Source organism: Salvia splendens, chromosome 3, assembly GCF_004379255.2.
Source record: "Salvia splendens isolate huo1 chromosome 3, SspV2, whole genome shotgun sequence".
Lineage (NCBI taxonomy): Eukaryota > Viridiplantae > Streptophyta > Magnoliopsida > Lamiales > Lamiaceae > Salvia > Salvia splendens.
The window spans coordinates 14,904,595-14,919,279 of record NC_056034.1 but is presented as its reverse complement, the minus strand read 5'-3'; the positions used below and the strand labels follow the sequence as shown (position 1 = coordinate 14,919,279).

Genomic DNA, 14,685 nt, shown 5'->3' with positions numbered 1-14,685 from the left:
TGTTACAGATCCTTGATGGAGTGATCAGATGTTCCGTCGTCGGTTCCGGATGCATCGTCAACGTAGTTGTAGCTCGTGACTCGTATTTCATGCAAACCACTGATGTTGTTGGCCGGCAAAGTATATCGACGTTGCAGAAATACACATCTGCCATACGCCAACTCGCTTACCGAACTACTGCAGATATGTTCGATAAGTATCTCCATGTAAGTGATCCAACTGGACGAGAGTGCCTAGCTAAATTTTGTCGGGCAGTCATCGAAGCATTCAAGGATACATACTTGAGAAAGCCAACGACCGACGAGTACGACACCCAGAGGTTGGTGAACATGCACGAGTGGGTCCACGGCTTCCCCGAGATGTTGGATAGTATTGACCGTATGCACTGGCAGTGGAAGAATTGTCCAACAGCTTGGAGAGGACAATTCACTAGCGCACAAGGGCACACATCTGACGATCATGTTGGAGGTCGTTGCCGACCAACAATTGTGGACCTGGCATGCCTACTTTGGTGTCGCTGGGTCGAACAACGACCTCAATGTGTTGAACGAGTCTCCAGTGTTCAACGACTTATGTGCCAGGCAAGCGCCGAACGTAGAGTTCACCACCAATCATCGCAGGTACAGTATGGGGTACTATTTGGCATATGAGATCTACCCTCGATGGCCCGTGTTCGTGAAGACTATCACATGTCCGACAATGCCGAAGAGGTCATTGTTCGCCCAAAAGCAAGAGGCGGCTCGAAAAGATGTGGAGCATGCATTCGGAGTCCTCCAAGCACGTAAGTGTATAGTGAAGGAAGCAGCCCGTGGATGGCAACGTCCACTAATCGCCGACATCATGTATGTATGTATGTATGTATCTTAATGCATAACATGATCTTTGAGGACGAAGGAGAAAATGTCACGGCATGGAGCGACTATGCAAGCTCCAGCACTGCCAGCAACCACGTTGTCACCGACCCTCCCGTGTAGGGTGTTCCTCCCGACATGCGCCATGTCATAGCCCGTTCAGCTGCGATGAGCCAAGAAGAAGCACACACTCGCCTCCAAGCGGATCTAATTGAAGAAATTTGGACACGCACCAACGTTTTCCAGTATTAACGTGTTTTTTAAAGTAATTTTTTTTAAAATACTATGTTTTAATTTTCAATTTCTGAATGAAGAATGACTTTTCCGTGTTTTAATTGTTCAACGTATTTTATTTCGCGCGTAAAATAGGTTGTAAATTGTGAATAGTGCAATTTAATAGTTGTGGCCAGGATGAGGTCTGGATGGGGCCTGCAGGGTTATAGGAGTTGTGGCCTGGGCCTAAAATTTAGGAAAATGATGACGTGGATGGTAGGGTTGGAACGGTACGGTATACCGCGCCGAAATGGCCATACCGCATACCGTACCGTGCGGTATGACAAAAAACCATACCTTTACCGTACCGCTTTTTTCGGTATACCGCATACCGGTATACCGAAAAGTCAGTATAGCGAAATTTAGATATCGTTACCATACCGACATTTTGGTATACCGTACCGTGATTTCGGTATACCGCATATTGCGGTATACAGAAATCACGGTACGGTATACCGAATACCGCATGACAAATATGCGGTATACCGAAATCACGGTACGGTATACCGAATACCGCATGACAAAACCTAACATTCATGTAGGAATAAGACCCCAAATATTCAACTTTGATTCACCAACAACGTAAGAGAAAAAAACCAAAAGAAAAAACTAAGTCCTTCCAACTAATCCACAAGTCTACAAAGCAAAAAAGTAAGTACAAAGTATAAAAGAAAGCATCATAACACAACTTAACAGCAAAGATCATGATCATTCATCCTCATGCCTTAGTAGTTTCCACACTACAACATGCCATCCGCATTCGAAGGCAGTATTCATCCGCATTCATCCACACTTAGCTGCTATGTCTCCTGTTGAGGAAGATATCCACTCATACTTTGCAGTGTGGCTGCCACTTCTGAATCAATGCTTTTCTTCCTCTACCATTTTACTCTAATAAATCTGTCTTCAAATACCGAAAATCAAAACATGTATTTTTATCAATAATAAATCACTATATTGTCACCGACCTACAAATCACAGCATGTATTCATTCTTTAGCACTCTATTGAAACTAAGAAACTACATCCAGTGAGATTTTACTACTTCCGGGTAACTTCCCAAGTCCTTTTTCCAACATTTTTTCCCTCACAAATTTAACACCATCCCAGTTGCCTGATGCTGCATGCATACTGGAATAAATTGTGATACTATTTTTATGACAATATCGACAGTAACCTTCTCCCATATACACCAATGAAGAAATAAAAGTTTTGCCATGACATACCTTGGCAAACCATAAGTGTAAAGGATTAGCTCAAGTAGGAGGTATTGCTTTAAAAGCATATTGGCTCATGTTTGGATCTACAAAACAATCACAAAAGAATAATTAACATCTATAAGGATATAAATATAATAATTTATACTAAAGAGTAAAGCAACATACTCTTTTCAATTTCTTCAATTTCTCTATAAAATTGAAGGTCATCATCAGTAGGATCCTTATATAAGCTAAAATTTTCAGCTCTAAGCCAATCATTAGTGCACACCAATGCCTCCACCATTTTTGGACTCAAACACGTTCTAAAAGGATTCACAACCCTTTTACCTAAGCTAAAAGCCAACTCACTTGCGACCATTGAGCTTGGAATTGCAAAGATATCCTTCGCAATTAGTGAAAGGATTGGATACCTAGATGCATTTAATTTCCACCATTCCAAAAGATCAAAATTAGGATTAGACCTCTTCTCCATCTCACCAGCTATGTACTTATCCACTTCATTTGATATTTGATTCAGTTGGTCTTGTTCAATTTCCTCCTGCACCCCATCGTACAATTCATCAAAAAGATGCAAATCACCTTTGTTACTGCTGTCTCCAACATCCTCGCATTCTAGAAGTGGCGTCTGATTCAACACAAGTGTTGAATCTGTTGAACTTGATCAACATTTGTTAAGCTCCCGACTTTCAGTTTTTTTACACTAACTTTAAGCATTTGTAGTTTGTTCCTCGGATCCAACACATTAGCAATAAAAATAAGTGGATTCATTGTACTCCAATCCCCCTAATATTTGTCAATTTCAGTTTCATTGCTTTTGCAACATCTGAGAGAGTCAAATCCGAATCAGTACACTTTTTCTCAATCTCAATTTGTAAAGCAAACATCGAAAGTGAAATCAAATGGGACGTAGGAGTTTTTGAAGCACTTAACTGTAAAGTCAGATCATAGAAATTTTTGAGAAAGTGTACAAAAGCTTTTGCATTATCCCAATCTTCTGCACTTGGAAGCATCTTTGCCCTACCCTTTTCATCATTCTCACGAAAGTATTTTATGAAAGGAACACATTCTTCAGCCATTCTCTCAAACACAATTCTATACTTTAATGCAATATCAAGCATTTTATAGGTAGAATTCCACCTAGTTTTCACATCCATGGGCACTGTTGATGTACTAGAAAACTTAATTAGTATAGCAAGCTCCCTAAATTTGTTCAATCTTCCAGGTGAAGAATGAAGAAACAAAACTACATTCCTTATAGGCTTAATTGAAGATTTGAGCTCTTTCAAACCATATTTAACAATCAAGTTAAGTATATGGCAAGCACATCTTAAATGCAAATACTTCCCATCGAACATCAAAGTTTTATCAATTCTCATTCTCCTTTTCAAGTATTCAATCGCAGTATCATTAGAAGATGCATTATCAACTACGATTGAAAACAATTTTTCTATTCCCCATTCCCTCAAACAAATCTCAATCAACTTTCCAATTTCTTCCCCTACATGGCTTGTGATTTTAGTGAAGTTGATTATTCTCTTATGCAACTTCCAATCATTATCCAAAAAATATGCTGTGACAACCATATAATTTATATTCTGCACAGATGTCCATGTGTCAGTAGTAATACTGACTCTTTGTCCATTAAGAACATTTTGAATTTTTTTCTTCTAATCTAAAAACAGCGTATAAACCATACCCGCCACTTTCTTTCAATTGGGCATTTGAAATCTCGGTTCAAACTCATTCACAAGAGCAACAAATCCAGGCTTCTCAACAGCTCGAAAACACACTTCATCTTTGATCACATATTGAGTCATCTTCAGTTCACACCTTTTCTGACTAAAAGAGTGAGGAACGATGCGACTTCCTTGTTGCATTGTCTCTTTCATCAACACCATTTGACCTTTCTCACTACTCACATCAACAATGGACTTAACTTGCACCTGTTGACTAAATGATTTTTCAAGCCACTAGTACTCCCACGAATAGCTGGTATTTCAGTTTTGCAGTAATTACATACCCCTATTTGTATCTTGCCGCTACTCATATCCTTTGTCTCTTTTTTGCAATGCTCCCAATATGGACTTTTGCTTCTTTTTGGAGGAGGTAGAGGAGGTTTGTCTGCTGCACCTTCTACTTCTATTAATCGTTTTCGACTAGAACCATCATCATTTGTTGAAGTATTTGGTGATTCTGAAATAGGCAGACTGAGGTCACTGAGAGTATGAGAATCTTCGGATTCCATCCTGAAAATTGGCAGACTGGGGTCAGCAGAAGTAAATCATAAACTTTGTGATCATAAACCATACGAGCAACTTCCTCAGAGGCATAATCTACTTCCAAGTTGCTGCAAGCAACTTTTTTATTTCAGATAAGAAGAATATCACAGACTACAAAGATAAAGAGTGTGAATTTTCCTACTAAATGCTAGCAAGCTCGACAAAGATGCATAAAACTGGACCACTACTTTCTTCCTAATTGTACATATACTTCTTCCTATCCATTAAAGAAACTAGATTAAAACAACGCCACGAGCTCTACTCCACGAGGAAATCTAAGGCATCTCAGCAGAAGTACATGAACTTTACTTTGCATATAAACATATGATTTTATTTACAAAATTAGGCTCAATCAAATCCACCAGAATTTCACAGACACACAAACAATAAAAGCCCTAATTCAACGTAATAAAATCCAGCGCACAAAAACAAACTAGTAAGCATAATATTGCAAATTGAAAAGGAATATGCTAAGCACCTGAGTTGGATTCACCAATGAGAGAAAACTGTGAGTGAGAAGATAATAGAGAGAGAGAGTAATCGAGAGAGGGAGAGAGTAATCGAGGCAGAGGTCGAGAGTTCTCCTTTTGAACTTCTTTTCGGCGTTCTTCGACACAAGCCTCTCACAGGATTGTCGGCGGGGAGCTCAGCGGCGCTAAGCAATGGTCGAGCTCGATGCGCTGCCGTGCTGGATAAAGGAAGAAATGGTGGTGGTGGTGTCTCAATTTTGGATTCTCAGGAAGAATAGTGGTGGTGGCAGAGAATGGAGATAGTTATAGGGTTGCAAGAATTCCTCCCCAATTATGTTTAATAAAATTATGTAATAATATATTTTATAAATAATAAATACGATATATATATCTGCGGTATATACTGTATTTGCGGTAGTATGATGCGGTATACCGCGGTATATACAAAATGCATACCTTTACCGTACCTAAAACTGTCGGTACGGTATGATACCATAACGAAAAGTACGGTATACAGAAAATTCGGTATTTTTTCGGTACGGTAAGTGCGGTACTTCGGTATATTTTCCCAGCCCTAGTGGAGGGGACTTGAGACCTGAATCCGGGTCGGGGTTAAGGATGCTCTTACTGTATCGATGTTTTTTTTTTTACCATTAGTACTAATTTGAGTGTGACATATACCACTCTTATTCGAGTATGCACTAGTATTAAAATATAAGTATTGAATAACTCACGACTTTAGCTACATTTTGCGTTTAGAATATTAGCTTTAAATTAATAATATAGCCACAATTTAATCAACAATTGTCCCAATATAAATGTATGAACTCTCGACGAAGTTAATACTTTGGAGATCATATAGCTGCCCGTGTAACAATTGTGGGAACAGTAACATCAAAAATAAAAATAAATTATGTACAAGTTTCACATTTTCTTAACAAAAAATTATTTGCTAAGCATGTCAACTCAAATAAATAAATTGTTAATATTAGACAGAAAAAGTAAAGTTAAATATTAAAAATTAACCACAAATTTAGTATCTGGTGAATGCAGAATATGTGTACTTGTAGTACTTCATAAAAAAAGTGATTGTACAATTCGCTATACAACAAAAAAAGAATCAGGTATATACAAGTTAAATATTAAATATTTTGAAATTTGAATGGTTTTGGATCTGGAAGCTGGCTTGAATTGTATGCTTAATGATCAGAATAGTTCATTCAAAAGAATATTTATTAATTTGCAAACCAATATATATATATATATATATAATCAATTTGACAAAGAATATAAAGATTAATAAAGTAGCATATTTTTATACTAATATACTCCATATTTCATTAATTGGAGTACACTGAAATCCGGCATGGCTATGCCGGCAGATTGAATAGATGTCACATGCCATATCATTCTGTTGCATTTATAGCACATGAAGACTACGAGATTAGTTTTCGATTAATTTTATACAGATAATACTTTGTCATTCCCCCACATCACTGATACAAGTTGCAACCATCTAGTTATAATTTCAAGTATATGCATCTACCAAAAAATGATGTAGTAATATTTTTATTTCCGATCGTGGCCCCCCATCATTTTTTCTCTTTTCGTGTCCTGAGTGGGTTGCTTTATTTGTAATGGATTCCCACTATCTCTAATTCTTAATTGTTGCTTTCAATATCGATGAATCTTCTTAAGATTTGTTTTAGTTTTGTTGATTACTTTCCACACGTATGAGATTTGATTTGCAGTTGTCACGGTTGCGGTGCAGGCCATGGATTAAGTAAAATTAGAAGCTATTTGTTCCATTTGGAAAAGTGTCTTAAAAACAAAGCCGTGAGAGCACTTGTTTCAAAACGGATAATATTATATTACTGTGAAGTTTAGGTGTATATGACGACGTTCATATTAATATCAGAGCTCGGGTTTGGGATGACCTGGTACGACCCGTGATTCGGTCGATTGCTTTGCATGTTCCCGATATTCCTATGTGGTCTTGATATTAGAGTACAGGTTAGAAATGAGTCTTGTGTGGTCCGCATTTGATCAATTACTTTGCACGTTCTCGATATTCTTGTGTGGTCTTGATATGAGAGCACAAGTTTTGGACATGCATGTATGACATGAGATTTAGTCGATTGCTTTGTGCATTTCTCAATGTTCATGTGTGTCTTAAATTCTTAATCCTGACATGTGATGATATGTGTGTAACACATGTGGTCTTGATTGTTGAGATACAAATTGCTATCAAAACATAAGTAAAGTTGTCGATATATAAATTTAATTCCAACTCTTTTAATACGAGACTTTCAAAAATGAAAAATATTATAATAATATAAAATTCAAGAGTACATTTACGAACTATCACCAATATCTCATTTGTTGGTTCCAAAATCGGAGAGATATAGCCATATATTGTTTTAATTTTATCGGCAATAGCAAGAACATTAACTATATTAGTGTTTCATTTTTCTCTAAAATAGATACTCCCTTCGTCCCGTTCCACCTTTAGTGACACATTTTCCCTTTTGAAATATTCCACCCTAATGACACATTTTTTTAAAATAGAAACAATATCTCTACTTTTCTTCTCTATTATTTTATTCTCTCAATTAACTCACAAAAATCACATTACATGAAATCTCGTGTCATTCCCTATTATTTTATTCTCTCAATTAACTCACAAAATCACATTACATGAAATCTCGTGTCATAAAACAAATGCATGGGATGGAAGGAGTACTAGTTACTGTTTAATCGAGAACAATATACAATACTCCATTATTCATTATGGGAGAGGACTGACGTCTCTCTTCTCGTTTGTTTAACTTTTGGGCCAAATAAATTTTATTTTAAATGTACGATGATTTCTTTATTGGTGTTGTGGGATGCATTAATTGTTTTGAAGATGGGCCTAATTTATAAGTTATGTCTGGGCTGTTTTCTCTTTAAATATTGGGTTGAAAATAATTTAAACTTGGTACAATGTTGTTCATGTTGCGGAATTTAAAAGTTCCATTGAGTTGGGCTCTTGCTTTTATAAGGCCCGATACCATTAATCCCTTGATTAAGTAATTGTACTATACTAAATATTTAAAGCTGCAAATTTAACCGAACTCTCTAATTTAATTAATTACCTTGCAATATTAATTAACTTGAAGCAATTTCCCGCATTTAAATAATGTTAATCGGTATTCTAATCGTTTCATATCAAGTAGTAAATGCGTATTTGCCTGGAATCATGTATGAAAGGGTAATGGAGAGTGAATTGGCATCTTTTCAAATTATCATTGCACGAACATATACATAGTGCTTAAAGATTTTGCCACCATGCCAATAATCTCTATGCAGAGATAAAAAGTACAGCAGGAAGAAGATTGATCGAAATCTTCATTATGAACTATCCCCAGCAAAAGAAGATTGTTGTTGAATTCAAAAAGTCTTACACAATTATCACATTAAATCCCAATATATGCATGTCGGAAAAAAAAAAGTTTAGTATTAAAAGGGGATTGATTTTCATCACCATCACACCAAAATCTACTTCACCTAAGCTTTCTAATTTTCACTTTCAAGCCTACTAAAGGAAAAGAAGACTTTGTCGAGTTATCAAATTCAACTAGCCCTTTTCACCTTTCCATATACGCATTTATCACATGGAGTAGCACTATTAAAAAAATTTCAAAGATAGCATCTGCCCCTAAATTATAACCAAACATGATTTTTTATCATCAAAATCTAACTTTACTCATTCAAATTAAAATGAGTAGGAATACTTTTATTTTGTGTTTAACAAGAATCGTGAGTTTTATTACCAAAAGCAGTAAAAAAACAAATAGGACAATTATTCATAGACAAATGAAAATAATAAATTGAGACTATTAATATCACATATATATATATATATAGAGAGTAATAAACCTGTATAGTTTACACTATTGTTACAAAACCAATACTCTATTTCTTTAATTTATTCTATGAAATCTACACTTTACGTATGAGAATGTCATACAATAAAAATTGCTTAAATACTCATTACAGTTAAATGATTAGAAATAAAAAGTAAGAAAAAAAAAAGAAAATGGATTCGCACAAGAAAGCTAAGTTTTATTAAAACAATGAAAACAACGTAACAACATAACCATTAAAAGAAATCGACTCAAACAACATAGCAATTGAAAAAATCGATTCAAACAAGAAAGCTTGGTAAGTTCATTAAAGCTCATGTTCGCCTAATATGAGCAATAAAGGCATCCATCTCAAGTCGCGACGCGCCGCCTTCCTCGGTGGCCCCACGGACGACGGCAGCCATCTCCTCCGCCCTCTTCCTGATCTCGTCACCCTCCTCCGACGCAATGAGCCTCCCCACAGCATCCTCCACCATCTCCGCCGTCACAACCTCGCTCCATCTCTTCACCGGCAGCCCAACCCTGAGCACCTCCGTGACGAGAACGGCGTTGATGGGCTGATCTGAATGCATCGGCCAGGCGGCGATCGGAACTCCCATCTTGATGCTCTCGTTGCACGAGTTCCAACCACAGTGGCTCATGAAGCCACCCGTCGAGGGATGTGCTAAGATCTCCGGCTGTGGCGCCCACTCTCTCACCACAACTCCTCTCTCTTTAACTCTCTCCTCGAACCCCTCCGGTAGCTCAACCCTCCGCGCCTCTCCGTCAAACACGTTTGTCTTATCAGCTTCTCTCAATACCCATATGAACTTCTGCCCGCTCCGCTCAAGCCCCTCCGCCACCACCTGCATTAGTATCCGATTACCAATATTACATGTAGAAATGAATATAAATTTGTCCAGGCCAACTCACACACACTACTAACCTGCACTTCATCGTTTGTGAGGGACGTGCTAGTGCCGAAAGAGACGAAGATAACAGATTTGGGGGACTGTTTATCCATCCAATCCAAGATTTGATGCCGAGGTTTCAGCGATGGGTTTGTTGATATCATCGGCCCGATCGCCCAGCTTTTCATATCTCCGGCGATCTCCTCGCCTTCCAATATATCCAAAAACTGGCCTTCAATGGATCTGGATGTGTTTATAATATCTCCGGATCTCAAAGCCATCCCTTCATCCTGCAATCCAATGAAAGAATACAGCTCTTGAGAGATAGTGTCTGATATCGGCGGCAGCTCCCGCAGCCGCTGGACGGGACAAAATTTCCCCATAAGTTCAAATAAGAATTTGATCTGACAGAAGGCGGAGATGCAGATGAAGGCGTAGGATTCCGCATTGGGAATGTTAGCAACATCCTTGACCACAGAGGCTATTAAGGGGTCGTGGATAACAATAACCCTCCGGTGCTTGAGTGCCAGGCTTCGCATCAAGTCCCCCAGGGGCCCCACTATGCTCATCGCGGCATCCCATGCCGGCTGAAGGTGCCCCGGGAATTTCGTAGATGGGTCCGGGACAGGGGCCGGGGAGGCGAAGGAGGAGAAGGAAAGATCTTGGAAATTGATTTTTTGGACGTCGGTAGGGTTTAGGGCGTTGACGCGGAGTCTGGCCTGGCGGTTGAAGACGGGGGAGCCAGCGTAATGGACCGGGATTCCGTATGAGGAGATGAGGCACGAGAGCTGCAGCATTTGGTTGAGATGGCCTTGAGCTGGGAAAGGCACCATTATCACTGATATTTCTTCTTCTTGTAAGCTTCCCATTATGGGTTGTTGCCTTGGTGGTGTGGTGTGGTGTGGTGTGGTGTGGTGTGTACTCAATCCTAGATTAAAACTCATCTTTATAGATCCCATAAATTTAGGTTACCGTGACAACAACATTATTATTGTTCATTACCTAGTACTCTTCATTACAGTACTGCATCCGTCCACCGTCCACACGTTTAGATTTTAAGAAATTATTCGTTCCGTCCCACTTTTGGAGTCTCATTCACTTTTCTACACCCGTTTTATAAAAGTTATAGTACTCCCTCCGTCCCAATTAAGTTGAATAATATTCTTTTTTGGGACGTCCCAACAATGTTGAGTCATTTCTCTTTTTGACTAAAAACAAAACATCCAATTACTCTTACTTTATTTCATTATCTATTTTACTCTTTCTTTATCTCTCCTACTTTTTTCTCTTTCCTTTTTTTTACTTTCATTTAATCTATTCAACACAATTTCTTAATCTCCGTGCCCAAAAATTTTGTATCAACTTAGTTGGGATGGAGGGAGTAATAAATAGTACTCCAGATAAAGCGGAGAAATGGTAAAATAAGATAAAATAATATTGTGAAGAGTCTTCTCTATATTATTCTCTCTATTACTTTACAATTTCTCCACTTTCGCTTTTACATTATCATTTTATAAAATGAGTGCAGAAAAGTGACTGGGACACCTAAAGTGGGACGAAGGGAGTATTATAAAGAAAGATGGATCGTAAAAATTAGTGGATTGTGAGTTTAACTTGTATACAGAGTACTATCCTTTTATAATAAAGTATTGAGTGAAATAAATTAGTACTCCCTTTGTCCCATAATAGATGTCACACTTTCTTTTTTAGTTTGTCCCACAAAAGATGTCACATTTCTTTTTTTAGAAAAAGTTCTCTTTTACATTAATATAAATATATTATTTTCTCTCTCCACTCAACACACAAAACAACTTCTTCTAAAATCATGTGTCAATCTCCAAATGTGACATCTATTAAGGGACGGAAGGAGTATAATGTGACATCTATTTACAACTTTTATCGAAAATTGTAAAAGTGATATGGGACATTTAATAAATTATGGAGTCGTGGAGTAATACTTAAATTTCGAGGATGATATCTCGTACTTACTTCATAGTTGGATATGCGTCATAGAATACTATGTGTAGAATAAGAATTGCGCTACTTTATTCATATTCTGGAAACTATGCAGTCGTATGATACAAAATTGGAAAGACAGGTTTGCCCTTTTTTGGTGTATTGAAAGAGACTTCTTTTTTTTCACGAAATAATTGGTCGATTTGGTAAGGTGCGGCTGTCAAATTTTAGAGCTTATTTGAATAAGAAGAAGAAGAAACAATAACTTTCAGTATAGTAAATGATCGTCATAGTTAGTTTAGGAATACATTCATGATTCATCAGGCCATGTAGTTTTGCTTTTTAGTTCGATCGCTACTTTTATTACTCCCATCGTTCCGTAGAAATATATCATTTGAGGATAACATATGTTTAATACATACTTGATAAAGTAAGAGAATAAGAAAAAATAATTGAAATTATATATGTAAGTAGATGGGAAAATATATTCTTAAATGAATAGGAGTATAAACTATTTTTATGGGATGAATAAAAATAAAAATAATCTTATTTGGGATAGTTAGAGTATATTAGTTTTAATCAATCTTTATTTAATGATATTAAGAAGAACAAATAGTTTCCTGCCATCCCTATAGTCCCGATAGATCCCCGATCAAGTTCGCAGGACACCATGTAGGCATGTACTACAAAATGACAAATTCTACGTTGGAGGAACTGTAAAAGTACGTAATTACTAATTTCCAATTTTTTCACAAATTTTGTTCCAATTGACTGTGCATAGAAGAAGACTATTCGGGTATAATTTTCCTTTCCGAGACATTTGCATCCAATATATTTATCTCATAATAAGATTTAAATGCTTCATTACCAGTGTTTTGATATACTACCTCCGTACGCAAACAGAAGACTAGTTTTACCATTTTTGAATGTCCACCAAAATTAGAATAATTTTAAATATGAAAACGTTTAAACAAATACAAATCTTACATATCACTGATTTAAATATGTACCACATAATCCACGAACACTACTTTTACCTTCTTTTCCCTCACTCTCTCTTACTTTACCAATTGTACATTAAAACTCGTGTCATTTACAACTTTGTCTATTTTTTATGGACGGAGATAGTAACTTTTAAATTTCTGTTTATTTACTTTTAAAACGAACTAGTACATACAAACTTATAGGCCTCGTTAATGGAATGATTCGGAAATTAATGTAATATTTGGGCCTAATCGGACAACCCAATTTAGAAAAATTCCATGAAATAGTACTAGTCCAGTACCGATGATACATTATATGGTGGTCTTCGATTTGTTAAATAATACTCCCTCCATTTCATAGTAGTAGAATCATTTTGCCATTTTAGTACGTTCCATAGTAGTAGAGTCATTTCTTTTTTAGTAAAAGTCAATATATTTCGTCTCACTTACTTTACTCTTTCTTATTTTATTATCTCTTCTTCTCTCTATATTTTTCATTTCTTTCTTTATTCTTCCTGTACCTAATTAACTTAACACAATTATTCTTAAATCACGTGTCGAAAAGAAACTCCTCCACTACCGCTAGAGGTGTCAAGTGGGCCGGGCAGACCCAGGCCCGGTGACGCTCAAAGACATTTAAGCCCAGCTCGGTCCAGGCCCATGCCTGTGGCGGTCCGGGTCGGGCATAGGTTCGGTCTGGGCCAAATTCAAAATTTTTATTGTGCTAACTAAACATTCATTAATCTATATTGAAATAGTATACAATGTAATGATTTATAAATATATATTTCCACAAAATAAGGAATCAAGATTTTGCTGCAATTTAATATATTCCCACAAAATTTGTGTATTATAGTTAATCAATTAACCATTAATATCTATAATTATGCAAATCAAATGTAATTATGGAAATCAAACTTGTTATAAGTTTTAATTTAGGTTGAGTAATTAAATTAATTGATTATTTTTGCATAATATCATTAATAAAATTTATGATTATCTTACAAATATAAAATAATCATGCATCTAACAATATATTAATCGAAATGGATATGTATGAAATAATATCTAATCTTCATTGCTCATACTCATATACATATATACAACTAACGTAAGGCATAATATATATACATATTACAATTTGCATACATATAGATGACTAATCAATCACTATATTTATGGAATTATATTTGATAGAAATAAATTATTAACAACTAATCTCTATAATTATGCATATCAAAATAATTATATCACAATCAATTCTAGGATCCTCTATTTCTGAAATAATTATACTATAATTATGAAAATCAAATTTATTAGTATAAGTTTTGATTTAAGTTGAATAATAATTGGTTAATTGAATATTTTCGCATAATGTTATTAATAAATATGTAGGTATCTTTAAAATATACAAATATAATATAACCATATGTCTAATAGTAAATTAATACTATGTATATGTTATTATGTTATGCATAAATATGTCCATTGAAAGAACTAAAAATATAGTAGTAGTATAAAAATAAGTAAATAAGTAAGATTCTGCTGGGCCTGGGCTCGAGCCGGTCCTCGGTTTGTAAAAAGGCCCAATTGAAGCCCAATTAATCTACTTAGCCCAGTTCGGGCCCGCTTCATTTCATTGGTGGGTTGGGTCAGCCCGGCCCATTTGACATCTCTAACTATCGCAGAATTTATGGAGTATTGTACAATAATGAGATACAACATGTAATAGCTACAATATAATTAATATTGAATTAATTATAAAAGTGAAGGTGATGATTAATCATGAGATACACTCCCAATCTTTGGAATTATAAAGACGGGCCGTATACCGTAACATGTCGAGCTTCTGAGAA

General features: G+C 36.2%; 1 protein-coding gene and 1 long non-coding RNA gene across 2 annotated transcripts; both read right to left on the bottom strand.

The window, feature by feature from the left end:
- Positions 1-1,732: 1,732 nt before the first annotated feature.
- On the bottom strand, positions 1,733-5,355 carry LOC121794693. Its single transcript, XR_006049341.1, has 4 exons — positions 5,101-5,355; positions 2,509-4,589; positions 2,350-2,426; positions 1,733-2,024 (listed from the first exon to the last, which is right to left on the bottom strand). It is a non-coding gene; the product is annotated as an uncharacterized LOC121794693 (long non-coding RNA).
- A 3,823-nt stretch (positions 5,356-9,178) lies between these two features.
- On the bottom strand, positions 9,179-10,826 carry LOC121793724 (zeatin O-glucosyltransferase-like). Its single transcript, XM_042191765.1, has 2 exons — positions 9,926-10,826; positions 9,179-9,845 (listed from the first exon to the last, which is right to left on the bottom strand). Exons 1-2 carry the CDS (start codon positions 10,757-10,759, stop codon positions 9,315-9,317), a joined length of 1,365 nt encoding a protein of 454 aa, XP_042047699.1. The 5' UTR covers positions 10,760-10,826; the 3' UTR covers positions 9,179-9,314.
- Positions 10,827-14,685: the final 3,859 nt, after the last annotated feature.

Coding starts and splice junctions, on each gene's coding strand:
- LOC121793724 (XM_042191765.1), bottom strand. CDS start 10,759: ATGGGAAGCTTACAAGAAGAAGAAATATCAGTGATAATGGTGCCTTTC. Junction 9,846..9,925: donor TCACAAACGATGAAGTGCAG/GTTAGTAGTGTG, acceptor ATACTAATGCAG/GTGGTGGCGGAGGGGCTTGA.